Here is a 26,256-nt window from a genome sequence, read left to right as displayed (position 1 = left end):
AAAATGAGTCTCATGATCTCCCCACCCTGCCCCCTGTGACCCCTGCCCCTGCCCACAAGAGGTAACCTCTCTTAACTGTACTTTTCCACTACCTACCCAAATCCTATAAAACTGCCCCACCCCTATCTCCCTTCACTGACTCCTTTTTCGGACTCAGTCTGCCTACACCCAGGTGATTAAAAAGCTTTGTTGCTCACACAAAGCCTGTTTGGTGGTCTCTTCATATGGATGTGCATGACAGTTTGTATGAGTTTGTATATATATCCATTCTGGCCACTCTATGTTTTTTGACAGAATAATTTACTCCATTTACATTTAAAGTAATTACTGACAGGTAAGGAACTTACTGGTGCTATTTTTAATTGTTTTCTGATAGTTTTATAAACTTTTTGTTCCTTTCCTCCTCTCTTGTATTCTTTCTTTGTGATTTCATGACTCCTAGTGGTATGCTTTAAATATTTTCTTTTTATCTTTTGTGTATCTATTATAGGTTTTCATTTTTTGGTTGCCGTAAGACTTGTATAAAATATTTTATATTACAGTAGACTATTTTAAGTTGATAAGTTAATTTTAATTGCATATATAAACTGTACACTTGTACTCCTCCTCCCACATTTTATGGTTTTGATGTCACATTTTACATCTTTTGTAATTTGCACCTCGTAACAAGTTACTGTAGCTTTAATTGTTTTTAATAGTTTTTCCTTTAACTCTTATTCTAGAAATATAATTGATTTACCTACTTCCTTTATGGTATTAGAGTGTTTTGGATTTGACAATGTACTTACTTTACCAATGAGTCTTATACTTTTATATGTTTTCATGTTACAGCTAATGTCCTCTTCCTTCAACCTGAAGTGTAACCCTTAGCATTTTGTGTAGGGCTGGCCTAGTGGTGGTAAACTGTCTCAGCCTTTGTTTGTCTAAGAAAGTCTTTATTACCCATTTATTTTTGAAGGACAAGAATTCTTGGTATGATATTTCCGATTTGCACTTTTTTTTTTTTTAAATTTCAGGATGTTGAATTTACTATTCTAGTACCTTTTGGCCTTCAAGGTTTCTGCTAAAAATTATTTGATAGTCTTATGAACATTCCCTTGTATGTAATAATTCATTTTCTCCTTGCTGCTTTCAACTTAGTATAATTTTTAGTAATTTGATTATAATATGTCTTTGTGTAGATCTTTCTGGTGCATCCATATGTGGAGGAAGTCAGGAGCTTCCTATTTCTACCATGTTGCTGATGTCACTCTCGGCAAGCACTATCTGGTGTTTTCTTAAGATTAAATTGCCATTATGAAGTTTTGCAAGAAGGTCGCAGAAATGATATTGTGCCTTTTTTATTGTAGTGCATATCAGGAGACATAGATTGTAGATATGTCTTATTTTTAAGAGTAGTAGCCGTGACTTCATTGTTAACATGGTGTCTGCTCTGTTTATCCAATATAAAGTTAATTTTTTCCTATGCAATTAAAATAAGTACCTTGTGAGAGATATTCTGTGTACATATCCTTTGCTTTTGCTCACTTAAAAATTGTATCCTGAAAATTACTTCATTTAACTTCAAAGAAGTCTTCCTCATTTATTTTTTTCAAACCCTCAATGTACTTCATTACCTGGATATGCTGTAGGTTAATTCCACCAATCTCTTGAACCACCTTTTTGACTCTTGCATTTATGGATTCAAAATGGTTTTGAATTGTCTACCCTGATTTAAATTCTATAAAAAGAAACACATTCTATTATTGGGGCTGTGAAGAAACATGTACTTCAACACATTGCTGGTGGGACTGCAAACTGGTACAACATTTTGGCAGTAAATTTTGAAATCCTAACAAATACCTACACATCTACTTATTGTTTAACCAACAATCCCACTTCTAAGAATCTTCCCTGAAGATACCATTTAAAAATCCAAAAGTACCTATGCACACATTATTTGTAACTACAAAATGTTGGAAATAATATAATAAATGTTCATATATAGGAGATTGAAAACAAATAAAAGTACAAGACTCACTGGCAAAGTGTTTTCAATAGTCTTTAACTCTTTTTCTAGAAATATTTTAGAAATAAATTCTTATACAGCTCTCCAGTAAAGTATTTCTAGAACTCAGCAACTAGCAGATTTAACTTTTCCTAATTGGTTCAATTGCCAGCCTCTCTTCCCCATCTCAAGATTTAGCTTACTGTCATCCTACCCTGCATTATGGTGTCCCTTTAGCATTATGAGCTGTTTGCTGTCTGCCTAATAATTTCATTTCTTAACACGTGTTCAGCAACAGCTATATCTAGCGGTGGTGTTTATTGCTGCGATTTAAAAGAGTAAGGCATTCTCATGTCTGTGAGATTGATATGCAAATGATACCTACATCCCAGCATTCCATGAGAGTGGGGTGAGTTCCATGAGAAAGGGGTGAAAGGTGTTATAACTCACTGTGAAAATACAGAGAAGGAGCAGAATACCTGTCTAAAAAGGGGTAGTAGTTTATAGGAAAGGCTTCATGGCTAACATGAGACTTGAGTGGAGGTTTAATTTTCTATTTGCTTGAAAATTTTCTCCTTTCTTGCCATATCTAGGGCTTCCAATTTTTTGTAAAAAAAAAAAAAATAGATTAAACATTTTTGTTCATAAATTTGCCAGAAAATGCTTTTCTCTATGAAATTATATATCAAGATCACTTTTGCTTTGTAGTTAAGTATATTGAGTACTTCAGTTAAGCACTTGCTTTTATGAAATTGTTTTTATTATTATTTTTAGGAATAGAGTTTTACTCTTATCAGGCTGGAAGGCAGTGGCATGATCATAGCTCACTGAAGCCTCCAAATCCTGAGTTCAAGCAATCCTCCCATCACAGCCTCCGAAGTAGTTGGAACTATAGGTACATGACATCATGCCCAGCTAATTAAAAAAGAAAAGAAAACATTTTTTGTAGAAACAAGGTCTCACTACATTGTCCAAGTTGTGTTTTTAAAAAACAATTACAGAAGTCACATTATTATACTAGAACTATTGTTACGTAGGTTTGGTAGATTATTTACTAATAGCTTTACTATTGGTATTACTATTACTATTGGTAGTTATAGGCATTTATATAAGAATGTAAAATAATCAGCCAGGCACGGTGGCTCACGCCTGTAATCCCAGGACTTTGGGAGGCCGAGGCAGGCGGATCACGAGGTCAGGAGATCGAGACCATCCTGGCTAACACGGTGAAATGCCCTCTGTACTAAAAAGTAAAAAAAAAATTCGTCAGGCATGGTGGTGGGCACCTGTAGTCCCAGCTACTCAGGAGGTTGAGGCAGGAGAATGGCATGAACCCAGGAGGCAGAGCTCACAGTAAGCTGAGATCCTGCCACTACACTCCAGCCTGGGAGACAGAGCCAGACTCCATCTCAAAATAAATAAATAAATAGAAACAATATAAAATAATCACTCAGTATTTTACTTTAATACCCAATCACTTATTTTCTCATGAATTTTGTGAAGGAGTTAACTTAGAACTCAATTATATTACAGCATATGCTTTTATGATTAAGCAGGTGGTAATGCTTGGACTGTAGGCTCAGTCTGTCAAAAATAAACTTCCTCCTACAATGAGAAATTAATGTGCTTGTAAGGCAACAGCAATTTGTTTATGGCCTTTTCATGCAAGAAAGACATCATTACAGGCTCCATCAATACCAGCACATCTTTGATAGAACCTTCAGCATAATTAGTTTTCAACATATTGAAATTGATAAACAACTTTCTAAGTGTCATTATATTCTATATATGTGCTCATTACATGTGTTTTGGCAGGAAGAATAAAAACTTCAAAATGTTTCAAAGTAAGTTCTCTGATTATATGAAAATAAATGTTTGAGTATTTTCTTTATTGTGTACGGGTATAGGAAACTGTGTGTGCGTGTGTGTACGCGTGCAATGGCACACGTGCTTTGGAAACTGACTCATAATTTCTAACACTTTGCAAGAAGAGAGAACTAGAAAAGAGAGGTAACAACCTTCAGCCATTTCTGAGATAGCTATAACTTGAAGGAAAATAATGAATCATCATGTTTAACAGAAGTTTGAGGGAGTATGGCATAGCATAATCAATTATTTTGCAGCCAGTTATAAATATCCATGTGGAAATATTAACAACGTATACTACCATTAAGCAAGATGATATTTAGTCATTCTTTTTGTTTTTTGGTGAAAAGAAACACAAATGAATTGTTGGAGTGATAGAAACTTTTAAATCAAGGCCTCACCTGGTCAGCAAAGCTGATGAACTGTTCACTAGCCAACATGCTGCTATAGGGAATTGACAAGATAAAGAAGGAGATCAACTAAAAATAAGTTTTCACAACTTTGTTTGAATTGCATATGTCAAGTGTCATATAATTACTATCAGGATAAAACTGTGTGCTTGACATGAAACATGCTTAAGAAAGACAATTTTCTTCTTCCATTAGAGGGTGGCTAGGGCAATACTTTTGACTAAAGGTGAAAGAGGAAAAAAGGAAGGCCTACGAACATAGTTATTTAATCAAACAACTTTGACTTTATTTAATTTGGTAGCCATTGAACACTGCAAAGCTGCTTCTGCTAAGTCTGGAGAGCATGACTTTTTGGACTCAGGCCACAATTATACTAGCCATTTGTTGCTCATCTCTGGCTCTAGGGACTCAGCTATTTTCTTTTTCTCTTAAAGGGATATCACTATTCATAGAATTCCTTGCAATCTCTTTCCCCATGACAACCTTATGGCTAATAGCCTGTATTTTTCACAAAGAGTTCCATTTATAATGGCCATTTGCTAGGATATATATGCTATTGGGGTATAAAAATTACAAAGGTCATGAAAATCCAATAGAACTTCCCTAGATTAATTATATGTATTAATATTACCCTCTGCTCATTTGGACACTGACAAGTCTTAAATTGACTGATGTGTTTTCTCTTCTTTCATATGTCATTTTTATTTTCAGAAGTCAGTATTGGAGACACAAAAGATTGCATGGAGCATTACACATCCAGGTGTAGCCGCATCCAGAATACTGCATGCATGAGCAATGCCCTAGGAATGCCCTTTGAAAATGATTAATACAGATGCTATATTTTTAACTAGGTACTACAGAAAGAGCATGCAATATCTATTACATAAATTTAATTTTCATTTTGGGCTTTATTATTTGTCATTCTTTTCCTTGAGCATGAAGGATTAAAATAGACTGTGATATTTATAAATGTTTAACAGATCTTCCTTATAGCATGTCCTAGACCATGTTTTAACTGAACAGCTCTTTGAATGGAGCCCCATCAAAGTCCAGGGCTAAAATTAATCTGCCTGAGGTACTACATGAACAGAGTGCAGTTGTTTTGGCGAGGCTTGACAACGTCTTTCCTGGCATTAAAGAGGTTCGGGTTGCAGCCACCCTGGGAAGAATACAACTGAGCTGCTATATCAACTGTGCTTTCACCTTGCAAGATTCTGGACCAGATTCTGGCACAACTGTTCCTATAATCACACCAGACGATATGTTATTATTATCCAGCTAAAAAGAGTCATAAAGTCACTTCCTGTTAGAGATCATTATAAAGACAACTAAAAACTATTGGCAGTAGTTTGGTATACACTGAGCATTCTTCAAAGATATTTGTCAAAGTTTTCTGTATACCCTATGGTTTGCAGTTATCTTTCTTTTTTAAAAAAAATTATTTTATTTTAAGTTTCAGGATACATGTGCAGGATGTGCAGGTTTGCTATGCAGGGAAATGTGTGCCATGGTGGTTTGCTGCATCTATCAACCCATCACCTAGCTATGAAGCCCCACATGCATTAGCTATTTATCCTGACACTCTCCCTCTCACTGCCCTTCCCTGACAGGCCACAGTGTGTGTTGTTCGTCTCTTTGTGTCTATGTGTTCTCACTGTTCGGCTCACTTAAAAGTGAGAACATGTGATGTTTGATTTTTTTGTTCCTGTGTTTGTTTGCTGAGGATAATTACTTAGTACTTTAACCTTGTCCCTGAAAAGGACATGCTCTCATTCCTTTTTATGGCTGCATGGTATTCCATGGTGTATATTTACCACATTTTCTTTATCTAGTCTATCATTGATGGGTGTTTTGATTGATTCCATATCTTTATTATTGGGAATAGTGCAGCAATGAATGTATGTATGCATATGTCTTTATAATATAATAACTTATATTTCTTTGGCTATATGCTCAGTAATAGGATTGCTGGGTCAAATTGTATGTCTGGTTCTAGGTCTTTGAGGAATTGCCACACTGTCTTCCACAATGGTTGAACTAACTTACATTCCCACCAATAGTGTACAAGTTTTCCTATTTCTCTGCAACTTCACCAGCATCTGTTGCTTCTTAACTTCTTAATAATCATCATTCTGACTGGCATGAGATGGAATCTCATTGAGGTCTTGATTTGCATTTCTCTAGTGATCAGTGATGTTGAAGTTTTTTTCATGTTTGTTGGCCCAGAATTTCCTTAAGTTGATAAACAACTTCAGCAAAGTCTTAGGATACAAAATCAATGTGCAGAAATCAAAAGCATTCCTATACACCAACAATAGACAAGCAGAGAGCCAAATCATGAATGAACTCCTATTCACAATTGCAACAAAGAGAATAAAGTACCTATAAATACAGCCAAAAAGGGAAATGAAGTTCTCCTTGAAGAGAACTACAAATCACTGCTCAAAGAAATCAGAGAGGACACAAACAAATGCAAAAACATTCCATGCTCATAGATCAGAAGAATCAATATTGTGAAAATGCCATACCACCCAAAGTAATTTATAGATTCAATGCTATTACCACTAAACTACCATTGACATTCTTTACAGAATTGGAAAAACTACTTTACAATTCACATGAAACCAAAAAAGAGCCCATATAGCCAAAACAATCCTAAGCAAAAAGAACAAAGCTGGAGGCATCATGCTACCTGACTTCAAACTATATTTTAATTTTTCTAAAAAAAAATAAGTAAAAATAAAATGAGATTAGGCCTGACACGGTGGTTCACGCCTGTAATCTCAGTGCTTTGGGAGGGCAAGGCGGGCAGATCATGAGGTCAAGAGATAGAGACCATCCTGGTAAACATGGTGTAACCCTGTCTCTACTAAAAATACAAAAATTAGCTGGGTGTGGTGACGTGTGCCTGTAATCCCAGCTACTCGGGAGGTAGAGGCAGGAGAATCGATTGAACCTGGGGAGGTGGAGGTTGCAGTGAGCCGAGATTGAGCCACTGCACTCCAGCCTGGCGACAGAGTGAGACTCGGTCTCCAAAAAGAAAAAAAAAAGTTGGGGGGGGAGGTGGCGGGGGATTAAAACACAAGTAAGAGTTTGTCACTAGTTAAAAAAGGAAGAAATAGGTCTTGTAAAGCTATGTTGAAATTGGATGCTGGGTGAATGGCTAGGTTTCCTTACTAGTCAATTGTCTTAGTCAGTTTGTGCTGCTATAAAGGAATATCTGAGGGTAGGTAATTTATAAAGGAAAGAGGTTTATCTGGCTCATGTTCTGCAGGCTGTACAAGAAGCATGGTGCCAACATCTCCTGTTCAGAAAGTCAGATTACTTCTACTCATGGTGGAGGGAGAAGGAAAGAGGTGTGGGCAGAAATCACATGGCAAGGAAGAAACAAGAGAGAGGGAAGGAGGTGCTGGACTTTTTTCAACAACCACTTCTTGTCACTCCTACAAGAATCTCACCAAGTCATTGATGAGGGAGCCACCCCCATGACCCAAACACCCCCAAGCATCCCCCACCACCAACACTAGAGACCAAATTTCAACATGAGACCTGGCAGAGTCAAGCAGATCGTATTTAAAGCATAGCACCAGGAGAGCAGTTTATTCTCACCTGCTTGGAGTAGGAGTGATTCAAGTTAAAAATGCATTTGTGGCACTGGAACACTTTCAGTGTATTAAACGCCAAGTGTATGTGATAATTAATGTAAAATATAACATAACTTACTTACAGTTATTGACTTCTGTTTCTCCTCATTGTAAACTGTCAGCATGCAGTTTTATTTCAAATAATAATCCTTCTAGGTATGCCCAATAAAAAATAATACCCAGATGACTCACATGGAAACAAAAATTTATTCAAATTATCTCAAATTTTAGAAACTAAACTAAGATTGACATAGTTATGCATTGCTCTTGTAATTATGAGGTTGACACCAAATACACATTAATCAATCAAACAAAGAGTCTCAATAGTCCGAGATTCACATGACCAACTAAAACAATCTTGTACAAAATCATTCATTTTTTTTCTTTCGCCAAATATAACATATACACAATCTATTTTGGTATCGTTTAATTTTATAAGAAGAAAATAAGGTCCAAATTAAAGGCTTCTCTTGGTTAATTTTTCCACAAACATGTCTTACAGTAAAGGGCATTTTCCCTTTATCTTTTATCTATATTTCTCCAGATGATCAAATCAGTTGTAAAAAAGTATTGGTTGTTTGGAGTGAAAATGATGAGCGCCTGGAACACATGATCCTGAAAGAGAAAAATGTTTAAATATTTACATTTCCTAGCAAGAAATATTGTACCTGACTAAAATAAACTGAGAAGTAGTTTACTAATAATGGTCTATTATCATACTAATATTTACTTATATGAAGAAATAAGAGTTCTTAAATTTTTTACAAATGTGACATGATTTGTCACATATCTATACTCCTTAGAAGCTATCGGAGAATGTGAAATTGTTTTGTCCATACTTCTAATAGTTCCACCTCTATTTTTTCATCCCCCCCAAAATAATAAATTGTTTTTAAATTACAAGAATGCTTTTTAAAAATATTTATGTTTTTTCTTTTAAATCTAGTAAGTTCTAAATTACACTTTGATGCATTAGATGTTTTAGAGCTCTGGTAAGCTCTAAAACAAACTTATAGTCTCTTTTTGTTGTTTTTATTTTCACTCTGGTACTTCTACATCTTACCCCCATGGGGTAAAAAAGAACATTGAAACTTAGCACTATTTAACATACCGATTAAAAAGACACATTAAAAATTAGAATTATGGCCAGGTGTGGTGGCTCACACCTGTAATCCCAGCACTTTGGGAGCTGAGGCGGGTGGATCTCTTGAGGTTAGGAGTTCAAGACCAGTCTGGCCAACATGGTGAAACCCCGTCTCTACTAAACATACAAAAAATTAGCCGAGAGTGGTGACAGATGCCTGTAATCCCAGCTACTGGGGAGGTTGAGGCAGAAGAGTCACTTGAAATAGGGAGGTGGAGCCTACAGTGAGCCAAGATGGCACCAGTGCACTCCAGCCTGGGCAACAAGAGTGAAACTCCGTCTCAAAAAAAAAAAAAAATAGAATTACAGTGAAATTACGTTAAGAATTTTCTATTAGTAACCATTCTTTTGGATAAGACATTGTGGATAATCAATGTTTTGAAAAGGTTAGCCCTTAATTAGGAATTACATTTTAAGAGAGAACATTTATGAGAGCTCAAGAACAAGTTGATATTGGACCGCATCGAGCTGGTGTTTCTTAAGTTTGGGCTTTAGTTTCTACATTGATATCCCTGGTGACCTTTAGAGATCACCTTATTTCTCTGGACTAGCTGTTTCCTAACACAGAAAACAGGAATAACAATTTCTATATCCTCATCTTAAAAATATAATGGATCTAAAATAGAGGCTGATTTATTGATTTTACTTTTCTTCATTTCCCTCTTCTTAATAATAACTATTATTCAGTGCTGACTATGTGGCTAGGCATTGTTTTAAGTATTTTCATAAGTATTAAAGTTTGTAACCCTCTGCCACATGTGCTAAGGTGAGAATTCATCTCATACTTATTTCACTGATGAGAAAACTAAGCCATGGAGATGTCAAGTAATTTGCCTAAAGTCACGCAGTCCATGAGTGCCAGAGCCAGGATTCAGACCTGGTAGACAATACTGTCCATGGCTTTTACCACTACACTTACTGTCTTTTTATCATTATTATTATTGTAGCTAAATTTTTGAGCTACGTATTTTACTAGAATGTCCACTGAAGGACTAGTATAGCCTCATGAATTAAATCCTAACACTACTATTACTTTACACATGAAGAAAACCAGTTACAGCGAAGTTCATTATTTGCCCAACGTCACAAAGCAGCATCAGATTGAGCTCAGAGATTTGACTCTAGGAATTGCATTTCCTGGACTGCTACACAAATATATTTAATTAAACAGCAGAATTAACTTGTTTATGTTCTGCTTCCCTTTACAAGGATTTGAGATGGCTTCAAAACATGTTGCATGTTGATTAAGAAGAAGGCATTAGTTTTGGATAGTTGTAGCAAATGTAAATGTGGAAGTAGCATGACACGATTCAATAACCAGTGGAACTGAGAGACATGGGTAAAGACATAGTAGTGTCACTGTTCCATCCCAACTGCCTATAAACTGACAGCTGTGACACTTGCCTTGGCAAGAGTCATACACGTGACTTCAACTCACATTCAGTTGGCCAGAACTAGTTGCATGACCTCAATTTGACTGTGAAGAAAAAAGGAAGGTATAACATGTGTTTAGAAAGGAGAGAGGAACCAGGAATGATGAGTATTCATGATTTCTAGGATACTTCATCTCTATTATAAGAAAAAATAATACCCATCTCTTAGTTGATTGCTTGAATACATTAAATTGAATTTAATGTATATGACATTTAATGTATGGTACATATAGTAAGTTGACATCAACTCTAGTTCATGTTTCTCTTGAAATACATCTATTCAAAAATGAATAATTACTTAGGGAAACCAACTAATTAAGATACTTGGGTTTAAAGTTTATTTTTTCATTTCTTCATATGACTTTTACTATGCCTCATAAACTTCTATAAGTAACAAAAATAATTACATTTATTTGGTATTTACTATGTTCCAGACATCAGGTGTTAACTCATTTCATCGTCACACTGGCTCTATGATGTGAGCACGATTTATTATGTCTATTTAGTGTATGAGAGTACTATCAACTGGATCATTTGTTTGAATTACTGTGAATAAAGCTGTAAAAAGAGAAGATAATTCTACAGCACATCTTGAAAACTTCAGTAATACTGTTGTTGTTAACCTATTTTAAAGATCTGAAAAAAAAATCAGCATTTAGTGGACATTTACTACATGATAAACACAGTGCTCCTGCTTTAAATTTGTATTGCATGTAACCTTCACATAAATTCTCCAGGATAAATATATTAAGCTACATTTCACAGATAAGAAAGATAAGGCATATAGACTTCAAACCTAGAAATGCATGTATTTGTATATTTAACGATGAATGGGATGGTTGATGATTAACATATATTAAAAATGTATTCCCCAAAGATGTCTTTGAAAGAGTTGAATATGGATGTGATGGTGTTTATTGGTTGTTGCAATTTAAAAAACATCTTTCCACCTACAATGGTTTGCTTTGCCATTTTAAATCAAGTCGAACCATATATTCACTTACTTGCTAAGCTTTTAACTGAGACATAGAAATTAGGTAAAGATATTAAGTAGAATAATGACAACAGATATTCATATATAATTAAGGAGAGAAAATAATTACTATTCAAAAGGACAATTCTGATTTGTCTTGTCCCAGGAGGGATGACATATATATTGTATACAGCGAAAGCTTAAGATGTTCTTTTTGAAGTGTTCATTGACTTAATCATTAATAAAAGTTTCATGAAGCCAAGTTATAATTCATGAAATAATTTTAAAACACAGAATTAAACAGTTGATAATATTTTCTGTAAAAATGTGTACTAGAAAGAGTGAAAATGTTGCCTTTCATTATATTAACCTTCATATCAGCTATTAGGTTTAAAATAATGTCAAATAGAATAAGCTACAAGGAGCTCATATGATCATTTATTTATATCTTCATACCACTTTAAATGTTCTAGATTTTTAAATTTTCTTACTTCATCTGAGTAATGTATGATATGGTCTAGTACTCTTTATTCATCATGAACAAAACATAAGAAAAATAAATGTGAATCAATGTACTGAATATTTTAAATTCGAGGAAAACACTGGACTAATCGTGTGTGCACACATGTTTGTGCATATGTGCACACTTGTGTCTGGCAGAACAAGCACATTACTTATGATGGCTGTATTCAGTGTGGCTCATTCTCCACTTTCCCGCCAAGTTATTAGAAATCTCTAAAAGTAGACTGGGTATGGAGCCCTTAATAATCTATTGCATACAGCCAACAATGACACTTCATTAATTTTATATAAAATAATTCATCAAAATGTTTGCTACAAAATGTGTATTTATTCCTGCAATTCTGTAAATATGCTCTAAATAAACTATCACTAGCCTATAAGGATCAATGCTTATGAGTTACTTTTCACATCATCAGTTTCATGTAAAATAAAAATACTGTAAAAATGTATACACAGAATAAAGTACTCTTAGCAGCTGTTTTATTAGTTAGAACATTTTTGCTAATAATTTTGATATTTTGGTTCGATGGATTTTTTCTATTAAATGATTGGCAGAAATACAGAATTTGAATTAGGTCACATATCATTTTGATCAATATTAAAATTTTTCATGCTTATTTTAAACCTAACTTTTTTCCCTCAATAGTATTAGGCAGAATTACCATCCCCGATAGGCACAACAATAAAGCATCATTAATTTCCATATTAGAGTTTTGGCATAAAAGGAACAGTTGCTATTTTATTTGTATGTTTCTTCTACTCATTTTCTCTAATGTTTCAGTTTTCAATTTGCTGTGATTCTGAATGTCTTGAATTTTTGAGTTGCATGTATGCTTTCTAAACAACACAGATGAGAAAGATAAGACACTATTATGGACTGTATTGTATGACTTTATATCTATGAATCAGATTTCAATTTAAGAAAGAACAAACTGTTGACATACTTGGATTTTTTTTAATTAAAATGTTAAGATTTGGGGTTTCTATCAAGGACTCTCATTGGGGGGTTCAAAATACCTCGTTTCTTATTCAAATTAAATCTAGTAAATATCTTTCTTTGGTTTATTCCAGTGGAGATTATAGCCATGTTGTATTATGGACTAGGAATAAATGTATTGCCTGTCTTTACACTTCATAGTTAGTTTGTTCATTAATGAATATCTAGTGTGTAGAATATTGTCTGATTTACAGTAGCTGTCAAATATTTATATTTTGGAGGGATAAATGTATAGGCATAATTGTATTGTATCAAAATATTTAAAATTAATTAAATGATGAAAAGACCTAATATACATTACAAATAGAATTTTTATACACACACAAATATATATTGTATACAAATAATTTACATAAAGTTTTATAGTGTAATCTTTTTTTATTTTCTATTGGCTGTTGATTTAACTGCTTTCTTGGGAGTCTAAGAGACACTTCTTTAGAAAAACAGCCTAACTTCAACATTACTATATTTGTTATGTTACATTCATTTGCTAAACCTCTGTATATAATTCGTTTTTGTCTCTTCCCAATCAGTTATATTTATATACATTTGTTAAATAGACAAGGCTATCTGACCACTCTTCAAAATGCTGTTGCTATAGAAATTTAGCCAAATATGTTAAGCATGACACCATAAAAGTGGGTTTTAAAATACAGCCTTGAAAAAAATATGATCCATTTTACAATATTATGACAAATGAAACAAAACAAACCACCACCAACAAAAAAACATTTTTAACATACATTGAAAAATAATATTTAAGATTCCAAGAGCTCTAATTTTGAAATTCTAAAACTTCAGGAAACTCCCCTAGCTAGTTTGTGATGCATTCATTTTAAAAATCAAAGACTCGATTAAGAAGCCTTCATGCTACTATGTGTATTCTGGAAAAACCATTGAGGAACAGTTCAATTTGGTTATAAGATTCTTTATTTTGTAAACTATACATAAACAGTAAAAAAGAAAATGCATTATACTTTAAATATTACATAAAGTCAACATTAAAGTTTGTATTGAGTGTGTATAAATTAAATTGAAATAATTCATCAATTTTGCTTTCAATGAATTGTATACTGGGAAACCAGTTTACCCACTGTTGAAATTAAAGATACCAATATGTAACATTCAACAGGATTTTCCATTTTTATTATGGGCACAAAACCATTGGTCTGATATAGTTAAAAGTGATGGTGTGCCAAAATGTCTACACAATTAATTAACATGCTAACTTAAATACAGAGGTTAAAGTAATTTTTACTATAGTTAAATCTTAAATGCTACTGTACACAATAATCATAAACAAGTCCACATGGCAATTATGTAACAATAGAAAAAAAGGAAGAAACATATCCCATTTTCTTCATCCCAGCAGCAATACCTTTACTGTTATTAATCTGTTAATTAGGTGTGCTTATATATTGCATAATATACTATATTGGTATGCATGCTAAAATCTTTCTATTTCTATTTTTGCAAGGCACCATACAATACGTTCTCTAGGTTTCGGCACTACTAACAAAAATAACATAAGTCTAAGATTAAAAGCAAATTTTTATCTAAAATGAGAAATAAAATGAAAATTAAGAATTTAAAATTTGACCTTGGGGCAAATGACAAACTTTGTAAAAATATGGTTTAAATCAATCTTTCCCTTTGTCTTCCTAATTTAAATTCTGAAACCTAAGTTGCTGGTCAGAAAGATAAAGAAATCTAGAAAGTCAAATAAATCATGTTATTAAAGAGTATTTTTAAAAATCTGCATGAGACTGCCATCCAAATTAAAATACACATTGGAAAGACCAACTAAATTTTTAACTTTCAGAATCCATGGTTTTCCATTCTTGCCATTTTGTAAAATGTACTATGAGATCCAGAATAATTTCATAGTTAAAAACACCACTATTAATGTAAACACAATGGAGGACTCTACAATTGTCACTTTGTTTTTCTTGCCATGTGGTATCTCTCTGTTATCCTGACTCATCTAGGTCTAGCAAGATGCTACTTTGGAAATGCAATTAAAGCATGCATATTTTTCTTAAATCCTCAGGACCCAGGTCATTAATAATTTATTCATTTTAAATTTCACTTAGAATTATCTTTCAAAAAATTAACATGTACGATCCCAAGCACTGGCTGTCATTTCGCTTATGGAAGATTTACGAAGTTTGTTCTCATGAAAAATTTATTATAGTAGCACTTCAAAACTTTATTTTCTCTGACTAGACTGCATATGTATTTTCTTGTTGTGTAAGGAATATAAAAACTCAAAGCAACTCATTCTTATTTAAACATAAAGTTCTATAACTTTAGTTGCAATTTTTCAAATAATTATACAAAATATATGTGAGGTTTAGAATCATTTTGTTTTTGGGGAAGAAGATCATTTTAAATAGGCTATCATTTTTGTAAATATTAGAAATGTAGAATTTATTGATTTCAACTGTCATCAATCAAATGTATCCATCATGATCATCACCACCATCATCATCATCCCCTTCATCTTCATCATCATCTTCAATTTCATCTTCATCATTCATAATATCGTCTTCATTATCCTCATCATCAGTCCATTCATGGAAATCTCCACTAGCAAAATCTCCAGAGATCTCAAAATCTATAGCTTAAAAAAAGTGAACATAAACATTACCTTTATTTGACTGAATAGTGTTAATTAATGAAAGACAAAATCCTTACGAAAATTAAGAATGTTTTTTAAAAAGTAATTGCTTTTCTATCTTATTTATCAAAGATAAGGAAAGATCCATTTTCTGGAAAATTACCACATGTTAAAAATCTATCATTTGTTAAAATGTATGTACTAAAAGCAGAATCATTATCGAGGTGTGTTATGCAAGATTGATCTCAGCCCAGTTTTTATAGAAGTTCATGTCAGACTGTGCATTTTAATTTAAAATTTCTTCTACAAGTGTGACAGAAAAAGTGCCCCACCAAATATGCCCATTTCCTAATCGCCAGAACCTATAAATATGTTACCTTACATGAAAAAGTGACTTTGCAAATACGGCTAAGTAAAGGAATTTGAACTGGAGAGATTATCCTGAATTATCCAGGTGGATCCAAATTGTCACTTAGGTTCTTAAAATAAGAAAATGTTTTCCAGATAGAGTGGGAAGGAGCTAGGATTACAGAGGAATGATCAGAGACGCAATGTTGTCGGCTTAAGATTAGAGGAAAGAGTCCATGAACCAAGGGATGCAAGCTGCCTCTAAGAGGTGAAAAGGGCAAGGAAATAGATTTTCCCCTAAAGCCTCCAGAGAGGAGCAACCTCCTGCTGACATCTTAATGTTGAGCTTAGTGAGACCTGTGTTGAACTTCTGAGGTAGGGAACTGTAGGATAAACGTTTGTTGTTTTAAGCCACTAAGTGGGAGTTTGTTATTACAGCAACAGAAAACTAATATTTTACAAAATATTTTAAAAATAACTATTGGGCCGGGCGCGGTGGCTCAAGCCTGTAATCCCAGCACTTTGGGAGGCTGAGATGGGCGGATCACGAGGTCAGGAGGTCAAGATCATCCTGGCTAACACGGTGAAACTCCGTCTCTACTAAAAAACACAAAAAACTAGCCAGGCGAGGTGGCGGGCGCCTGTAGTCCCAGCTACTCTGGAGGCTGAGGCAGGAGAATGGCGTAAACCCGGGAGGCGGAGCTTGCAGTGACCTGAGATCCGGCCACTGCACTCCAGCCCAGGCGACAGAGCGAGACTCCGTCTCAAAAAAAATAAAAAAATAATAATAACTATTAATATTTATGGAGGCAATAATGCACATACATCTTAGAACTCACCGCGTATTGACTTTCCAACTTCTCCAATGCTGGTGTGGATTTATTTTCTACTCCTTCTAATATTTTATTCTTATAATTCTTTTGTATCTAATTATAACAAATCCAATTGTTGTAATTCAAGGTTTATAAATTAGTTGATCTCACAAGACAACACAATAAAATTCCCATCTTAACTGAAGAAAATATTGTTTCTTTCTCCAACTTCATCTGCTGTATTAGTTATGAAATGTTAAGAAAATTCAGATGTCCACGTTCTGAAAACAATGTTCCTGTTCACTTAAGGAACTCATCTCCATATAATTTTTATTTACAACATAAAAAAGTTATGTATCCATCATTGTCATCAATGACAACTGAAGTAATTTAAAATGCAACTACTTTACAGTACATATTACAAAGATGTGTTCCCTATATGTAAAATTTATGTAAGACAGCTACTGAATCCTCTTTCTTCCTACTTAAATCTAATTTCATTGGCCAGGTCAGCAAACAAAACTAAGCTATTAAAAATGTTATAAACAAATGGATTCACAGCAGGAATTTAAAGATTAAATGAGATTACTTTTATTGTTTATCTTTTTTTCTTAACAGTCTTAGTTTATTAGTCTAAAATTTGCTTGAAGAATACATCTAAATATTTTCTAAAATGCAAGGCTAAAAAGTACTTTATTTTCATTTTTGATCATTTATATTAATTGAAACACAATGAATTAATTCCTGGGGTGTGTGTGTGTGTGTGTGTGTGTGTGTGTGTGTGTGAGAGTGTGTGTGTGTACAATGAAGTGGCTTTTGTCATGAAAACTGTCTATAATACAAACAAAATTGACACTTGCATTCTAGAAAAATGTTTTATGAAGTACAAATGGTACCACAATGGAAACTTTAAAATGCATGTATGTTATGTTCAACTAATTTTTACATTCTATTTTAAACATATATATAAAAAATGCATGCTCCTAAAAAAGAATTTGAATATTAACTATAATTCCCTTTAAACAATGAAATTACATTTTCCTCACTCAAGTACAAGGAAACATGCTCACAGAGCTGTAATTTATGAACTTTTACTTTAAAAAGGTTTGTATTTCTTTGGCTGGTTAACCCACATATTCCCTAAGTCACCATCTCCAGAGGTATTCAGACAAAAGGGTGTCATCTGAAGCCATGATAAACAGAGTTTATTGACTTGCAGTAGGATGAATGAAAAAGGTCTGCTTCAGCTGAGAGGAAAAGAAGTACCTCAACCACTTTCTAAATTTGAAGTAGGAAAGGAACCCAGCTTTTAATTAATCTCTCTAGAAAATCTAAATTATGCAATGACCACTTATTATCTATCCAAGTTTTTAACATGCTAGGAGTAAGTTTTTTTGTCACTTACTCCACCCTATATATTCTATATAGTCTTTGCATAGAGTAAGTCCTGATTAAATGCTTGAACAAATGAATGAGGCTCTAAAGCACTTAATTCTGTGCTTGGGAAATTATGAAATAAGTAACCCTTCTCCTTACCACAATCTGCAACACCATTTATTCTGGATCCCATGACTTCATTTCCATATCTGTCAACACACCAGCACTGTCCAACACTGCCATGGCATTGCGTTGGCTTATAATAACCATCTTCATCACACAGGGGGATGTACTGTCCTGTTGAAACAACACACAGGCATACAAACACACACATGTAGTTTACGAATAAGCTGTGAGCCTTTTTGATAGGCACCAAATTATACATTAATGCATTAAAGACATACACATATGGAGTGTCCACTATATTCCAGGATAGATACCAGTGATGCCTCAGAAGAAATCATGGAGCTGGCCATTGCCACAGTGAACTGCTTATAGTTCATGGATTCATTTCTTTTGTTAAGCAAATTACTATTTCATTAGTTCTCACTGTGCAAAGGGTAGTGTTTCAGAGGCACAATACAGAATTAACATCTGATTGTGCCATGCTTATATTAATTCACCCAGACCACTTAGCATGGCAGAAGATCTGTCACCATCTGCCTCCATCACTGGCAACTTTCTACTTTCATTTCCCGAAATGTTCATTCCTATAGTCCAAGCTCTTTCCAAATCAAGCTCTATGTTTTTCCCAAATTCAACACTGTTTTGTCTCTTTACACATTATTTATGAATCTCTCTCTTCTCTCTTCCATTTTAAGATGTGACTTAAATGTAACCAACAATCTAAAGTCTTCTTTTCAAGTGAAAGATTCCTGATTACTTCTTCCGTTCTCTGTGTGTATGTGTGTGTGTGTGTGTGTGTGTGTGTGTGTGTGTTGACTGTCCCTGTGTACTTTCACCACTATATTGTGATATCATCTATAGTTAGAAATATTTAGGTTCTCTTCATTTTCATTGTTGTATGAACAACATCTCAAACCCATGGTCTAGAGGGAACACAGTCTATTGGGAATAGTAGAACAGATAGACAAATTTATTTATTTATTTATTGAGACAGAGTCTCGCTCCATTGCCCAGGCTGGAGTGCAGTGGCATGATCTCGGCTCACTGCAACCTCTGCCTCCCAGGTTCAAGTGATTCTCCTACCTCAGACTCCTGAGTGGCTGAGATTACAGGCATGCACCACCATACCAGGCTAATTTTTGTGTTTTTAATAGAGATGGGGTTTCGTCATGTTGTCAAGACTGACCTCGAACTCCTGACTTCAAGTAATCCTTCCACCTCAACCTCCCAAAATACTGGGATTACAGGCATGAGCCATCGTTCCCGGCCAGAGACTTATTTTTGTATCTATAAAATCTAACATACTCCATGGTACAATGCTCATGATAAATGTTTAATTAGTAATTTAAAAGTGAAATCATGTTCTTTATAAGTACTCCAACCAGAATTTAAGTTCTAGGAGATAAGAATATTTGCTTTTATTTTCTGACTATTTTTTCTTCTGTGACCAGAAGCATGATAGTTGTTGGTGAATTTAAATAAATAAATAAATAAATAAATAATAAATAAATAAGTAAATGGATAAAAGACAAAACTTAGTCATGTAACCATCTGGCATCAAAATTTCACTATCTCAAAAAGTTTAAAAATTGTTATATGCAAATTATTAACAGTTAAAAAAACTATATTTATTCAAATAGCTGAACTGCTAATCTTTCAATGAGACATACAGAATATCATTAACTGCAGAACACTTTCTATGGATTCAAGGCCACAAAACAATAAGGAAAAAAATTCAACATTGTTACATCTACAGCTTTTACAATTACCATGATTTGACATATTTGACATATACATGTTATGATGTATAGTTAATATGACCATAATTGATACTTTATGCCAGTAAAGTTGGTTGATGTCTACAGTTTTAGCATAATTCTTAAGAGTACTCTCTTTTCCTTTCAAAGACTGAATCTCTAAATCAGGACCTGTGGCACCATACTCGTATATAACAAGTGATCAATTTCAGACGCATATAATACCCCACCCAAATTAGAAGAAATGCTTAAAGCCTTTAGTGTTCTCTATAAAAATTTTCATTTATATTATGAAAGAATAATGAAGGTAACTCTTCCCAAATGGGCACAAAATTTTTTTTATACCTTCATATAATCAAAACTTGTATTCTGACAGATTTTTGCTACCGATAGACCTTAAGTAGAAAATACTTTTAAGTTGAATTTCAATGGCTTTCTTTATAGTACACGGCTAAACTTTGATTTGCCAAGACAAACCTATATAAGAACTTATTATTATTATTATTATTATTATTATTATTTTTGAGATGGAGTCTTGCTCTGTTACCCAGGCTGGAGTACAGTGGCACCATCTTGGCTCACCGCAACATCTTCTTCCCTGGTTCAAGCAACTCTCCTGCTTCAGACTCCAGAGTAGCTGTGATTACAGACACACACCACCATGCTAGGCTAATTTTTATATTTTCAGTAGAGGTGGGGTTTTGCCATATTGGCCAGGGTGGTCTCAAACTCCTGACCTCAGGTGATGTGCCTACCCTGGCCTCCCAAAGTGTTGGGATTACAGGCATGAGCCACTGTGCCCAGCCAGAATGTATTATTTTCATTTGTGGGCTGTGATATCTCCTGCATCTTGTAATAGGATTAAAAGAAACATGACACATTGTAGCATTTGTCATCAGTAATTTTCACACCTAAAAATGTTTTATTACAAAACACTAAATTTTTAATTCTGTACAATGGCCACTGAAACAAGGATTTGCAAGTAATGTGAAAAATCCTCTTATTTAAACATAATATATTGTAATTACAAGTATGGTAAGTCAAAATATAAAACAGATTAATCAGATCCAGAGACATCAGAGTTATATGCCACTAAATACACAAGTATGTTAATATATGTGAAAATAAATGTTGCATATGTGGTGTCACACTTTGGATTCCAAAATAGAAAAAGAAGAACAGTGGCAAAACTGGTGATATCCAAATAAACTCTGAAGCTTACTTAATAGGACTATAGCAATGCTAATTTCTTAGACTTTTACAAATGTTCCATCATTATTTGGCATATGCAAGACGTTATATTTAGGGGAAGCTGGGTGAAGAACGTTTGGAAGCTATGTACCTTTGTCACCATTTTTATAAATTTAAAACTATTCCGAAAATAGTTTATTAAAAAATTGTATGGTTATATGAATAAACCACTCATATGTAATAGTTTAATGATCTGTTTATATCCAAACATTCAAATATTTCAAGGATTTGAATAACATCTGAAATATCTATCTATCTACTTATACATTTATTTATTAAAAGTAGGGTAGTAAAAAATACTAATGAAAAATACTAACAAGTCTGTTCAAATTTCCCTGAGGTACTCAGAGCACCTTTTCACCCAATTTATAAAACTACTTGCTTTAAATAGCACACATACATATATATATATATATTTGCCATCAACTCTTAAATCTTAACCAAAGAATTAGAACTGAATTTTCTGCTGATGTTTTAACTTTAGCATTGCTTAAATCTCTCTTTTTACTTAATAACTTTCAAAATGAACATTATATTAGGGTAATAAAACAGACATAATATCTTTCAATAGGTAAGGTAATAAAAGTAAGTTTAATGGCTTTCAAAAAGTTCATAAATTTTGTTGCTGAAATTTAGTGCAGTCTATCTTTGTTGGATTAATATTGATTTTATGTTGCTGTTTCCCTGGGGTTATTTATGTAAGCAATAAAGCCTTCAGAAGAATGATCTATTACTCACCTAGGAGCTTCTTTACCCCTTGCCGTTTCTGAATATTGCTGAGCTCCGTCTGGCAAGGTGGGTCTGCAATGACATTAAAAATGTTACTTAGAGGATTGTAGTTAAACAAAGAAAGTGTAATTTCTATGTTATCAAACTTCACTTGGTCTTTGCGTGCCTTCAGAAGACACGTATTACATATTAATTGGTTTACTTATGAAGATACATTCATATAGGTACATACATGTGTCTATCTATCATCTATCATCTATCTAGCTATCATTTATCTATCTATCTATCTATCTATCTATCTATCTGTCTATCTATCTATCTATCTAATATCTATCTATATATAGAGAGAGGGCACTCATGCTACTTTCCTAATTGTCAATATATATATATCACCTTGGTTTTCCTCAGAACGCCTGGATCAGATTTTTTAAAACTATAAAAGATACTTATATGATGAAAATACTTCTTATTTACTTTTAAAAGGCCAATCAAGTCAGAAATGTGAATTCAACTAATTGACTGCTGCTGAAGCAATTAACTGATTATGTTTTCCCCTCATTTAAATGTTTCTATGATATAGACAAATAGCTTTGTGTTACAAAAGTGATGTATGAAAAAGTTACTGCTTCTTTCTAGCCATGTTAAAGATCTTATTATAAATTTTAATATTGTATAATGTTAAGAGATATTGGTCTTTTTAGTTTCATCCCTATATGCAATTTAGGAACAGGATATAATATAAAATTATTTCTGATAAGCCATTATTTAAAAATAAGCTGAAAACATTTAAACCAATTTGGAAATAATCTTTGCCTATTTTCAAACTTAACCTCTTAAAGGAGGACATTTGTAAAGAAATGTATAATTCTAAATAGTCACAATATAGTTTGTCTTATATTGTTACTCTTATATTTACTATTGGCCCTTCATATCTGTGAGTTCTGCACTTACAGATTCAACCAACCGCTAATCGAAAATTTTCAAAACATAAAAAAAAAGAGATGATTTAAAGTATATAAGAGGACGTGTGTAGGTTATATGTCAATACTTTGCCATTTTATAGAAGGGATTTGAGTGACTTGATTTCAGTGTTCACAAATAGTCCTGACATCGATACCCCTTGGATATCAAGAGATAACTGCATATAATTATATACATACATAATATGTAAAATATATATAGTCTTATCTGAAAGCAGTTTAATGCATTTTGTATTCATAGTCTAAAAACGGACTGTTAATGCTTGCTATATAAAAGTGGCATTATAAAATATTAAAACTGCAAAATAATATACTATTTCTTATTGTCCTGTGGTACAACTTTTCAGTAAAAAGGCAAAGTATAATTAATTTAAATGATTTTAAAAGTATATAATACATTGAATTCAAAATATTCAATTATTACATTTTATGTAAAAAAATGGAATAAAGAATGAGATAGGTGCTTAACATATATTTTGTAGTTTAATATGTGAATTTAATCTTGCAAAATCTAAAAAAAATTTCATCTTACAGAATCTAAAATGGAAAGAAAGATAATCACTCCAAGATGGCCGAATAGGAACAGCTCCAGTCTACAGCTCCCAGGGTGAGTGACGCAGAAGGTGGGTGATTTCTGCATTTCCAGCTGAGGTACCATGTTCATCTCATTGGGACTGGTCAGAAAGTGGGTGCTGCCCACAGAGTGTGAGCCAAAGCAGGGCAGGGCATCGCCTCACCAGGAAAGCACAAGGAGTGACAGAATTTCCTTTCCTAGCCAAGGGAAGCCATGACAGACGGTGCCTGGAATATTGGGACACTCCCACCCTGATAATGTGCTTTTCCGATGGTCTTAGCAAATGGCACACCAGGAGATTATATCCTGCGCCTGGTTTGGCGGGTCCCATGACGAAGGAGCCTTGTTTACTGCTAGCACAACAGTCCAAGATCGAACTGTGAGGCAGCAGAGAGGCTTGCGGAGGGGTGTCCACCATTGCTGAGGCTTCACTAGGTAAACAAAGTGGCCAGGAAGCTCAAACTAGGTGGAGCCCACTGCAGCTCAACAAGGCCTGCCTGCCTCTATAGATTCCACCTCTGGGGGTGGGGCATAGCTGAACAAAACATAGCAGAAACTTCTGCAGACTTAAACGTCCCTTTATGACAGCTTTGAAGAGAGCAGTGGTTCTCCCAGCATGGAGTTTGAGATCTGAAAACAAAGAGACTGCCTCCTCAAGTGGGTCCCTGACCCCCGAGTAGCCTAACTGGGAGACATCTTCCAGTAGGGGCTGACTGACACCTCATACAGCCAGGTGCTCCTCTGAGATGAAGCTTCCACAGGAAGGATCAGGCAGCAACATTTGCTGTTCTGCAGTCTCCACTGATGATACCCAGGCAAACAGGGTCTGGGGTGAATCTCCAGCAAACACCAACAGACCTGTAGCTGAGGGTCCTGACTGTTAGAAGGAAAACCAACAAACAGAAAAGAATAGCAGTAGCATCAACAAAAAGGACATTCACACCAAACCCCCATATGAAGGACATTCACCATCATCAAAGAACAAAGGCAGATAAAACCACAAAGATGGGGAGAAACCAGAGCAGAAAGGCTGAAAATTCTAAAAGCTAGAGCATCTCTTCTCCTCCAAAGGATCTCTCTCAGTGTCTCGCCAGCAACAGAACAAAGCTGGACAGAGAATAACTTTGATGAGTTGACAGAAGTAGGCTTCTGAAGATCGGTAATAACAAATTCCTCTGAGTTAAAGGAGGATGTTTGAACCCACCACAAGAAAGCTAAAAACCTTGAAAAAAGATTGGACGAATGACTAACTAGAATAAACAGCGTAGAGAAGACCTTAAATGACCTGATGGAGATGAAAACCATGGCACAAGAACTATGCGATGCATGCACAAGGTTTAGTAGCCGATTCGATCAAGTGGAAGAAAGGGTATCAGTGATTAAAGATCAAATAAATGAAATGAAGCGAGAAGAGAAATTTAGAGAAAAAGAGTAAAAAGAAATGAACAAAGCCTCCAAGATATATGGGACTATGTGAAAAGATCAAATCTACGTTTGATTGGTATACTGAAAGTGATGGGGAGAATGGAACCAAGTTGTAAAACACTCTTCAGGATGTTATCCAGGAGAACTTCCCCAACCTAGCAAGGCAGGCCAATGTTCAAATTCAGGAAATACAGAGAATGCCACAAAGATGCTCCTCAAGAAAAGCAACCCCAAGATAAATAATTGTCAGATTCGCCAAGGTTGAAATGAAGGAAAACATGTTAAGGGCAGCCAGAGAGAAAGGTCGGGTTACCCACAAAGGGAAGTCCATCAGACTAACAGCAGATCTCTTGGCAGAAACCCTACAAGCCAGAAGAGAGTGGGGGCCAATATTCACCATTCTTAAAGAAAAGAATTTTCAAGCCAGAATTTGATATCCAGCCAAACTAAGCTTCATAACTGAAGGAGAAATAAAAGCCTTTACAGATAAGCAAATGCTGAGAGATTTTGTCACCACCAGGCCTGACTTCCAAGAACTCCTGAAAGAAGCACTAAACATGCAAAGGAACAACCAGTACCAGCCACTGCAAAAACATGCCAAATTTTAAAGACCATCAATGCTAGGAAGAAACTGCATCAACTAATGGGCAAAATAACCAGCTAACATAATGACAGGTTCAAATTCACACATAACAATATTAACCTCAAATGTAAATGGGCTAAATGGTCCAATTAAAAGACATAGACTGGCAAATTGGATAAACAGTAAAGACCCATCAGTGTGCTGTATTCAGGAGACCCATCTCATGTGCAGAGACACATATAGGCTCAAAATAAAGGGATGAAGGAAGACCTACCAAGCAAATGGAAAACAAAACAAAACAAAAAAAGGCAGGGGTTGCAATCCTAGTCTCTGATAAAACAGACTTTAAACCAACAAAGATCAAAAGAGACAAAGAAGGCCATCACATAATGGTAAAAGGGATCAATTCAACAAGAAGAGCTAACTATCCTAAGTATATATGCACCCAATACAGGAGCACCCAGATTCATAAAGCAAGTCCTTAGAGACCTACAAAGAGACTTTGACTCACATACAATAATAATGGGAGACTTTAACACGTCACTGTCAACAATAGACACATCAATGACACAGAAACTTAACAAGGATACCCAGGACTTGGACTCAGCTCTTCACCAAGTGGATCTAAGAGACATCTACAGAACTCTCCACCCCAAATCAACAGAATATGCATTCTTCTCAGCATCACATCACACTTA

The 26,256-nt window shown here is 34.4% G+C and overlaps 1 protein-coding gene across 8 annotated transcripts in view; it reads right to left on the bottom strand.

The window, feature by feature from the left end:
- Positions 1 to 13,888: 13,888 nt before the first annotated feature.
- The window catches only part of SPOCK3 (sparc/osteonectin, cwcv and kazal-like domains proteoglycan (testican) 3), a 488,523-nt gene continuing 476,155 nt past the window's right edge, over positions 13,889 to 26,256 (bottom strand). For all 8 annotated transcript variants that reach the window (XM_011959650.1, XM_011959651.1, XM_011959652.1 and 5 more), the window contains 3 exons: positions 22,006 to 22,068; positions 18,293 to 18,430; positions 13,889 to 15,599 (listed from right to left, as the gene is read on the bottom strand). In XM_011959650.1, the coding sequence (XP_011815040.1) occupies positions 15,430 to 15,599; positions 18,293 to 18,430; positions 22,006 to 22,068 (371 nt within the window). In that variant the 3' untranslated portion in view covers positions 13,889 to 15,429. The remainder of the gene's footprint in view (positions 15,600 to 18,292; positions 18,431 to 22,005; positions 22,069 to 26,256) is intronic.

Source organism: Colobus angolensis, unplaced genomic scaffold (genome assembly GCF_000951035.1).
Source record: "Colobus angolensis palliatus isolate OR3802 unplaced genomic scaffold, Cang.pa_1.0 Scaffold5, whole genome shotgun sequence".
NCBI classification, from domain to species: Eukaryota; Metazoa; Chordata; class Mammalia; order Primates; family Cercopithecidae; genus Colobus; species Colobus angolensis.
This window is presented reverse-complemented; position numbering and strand designations above follow the sequence as displayed.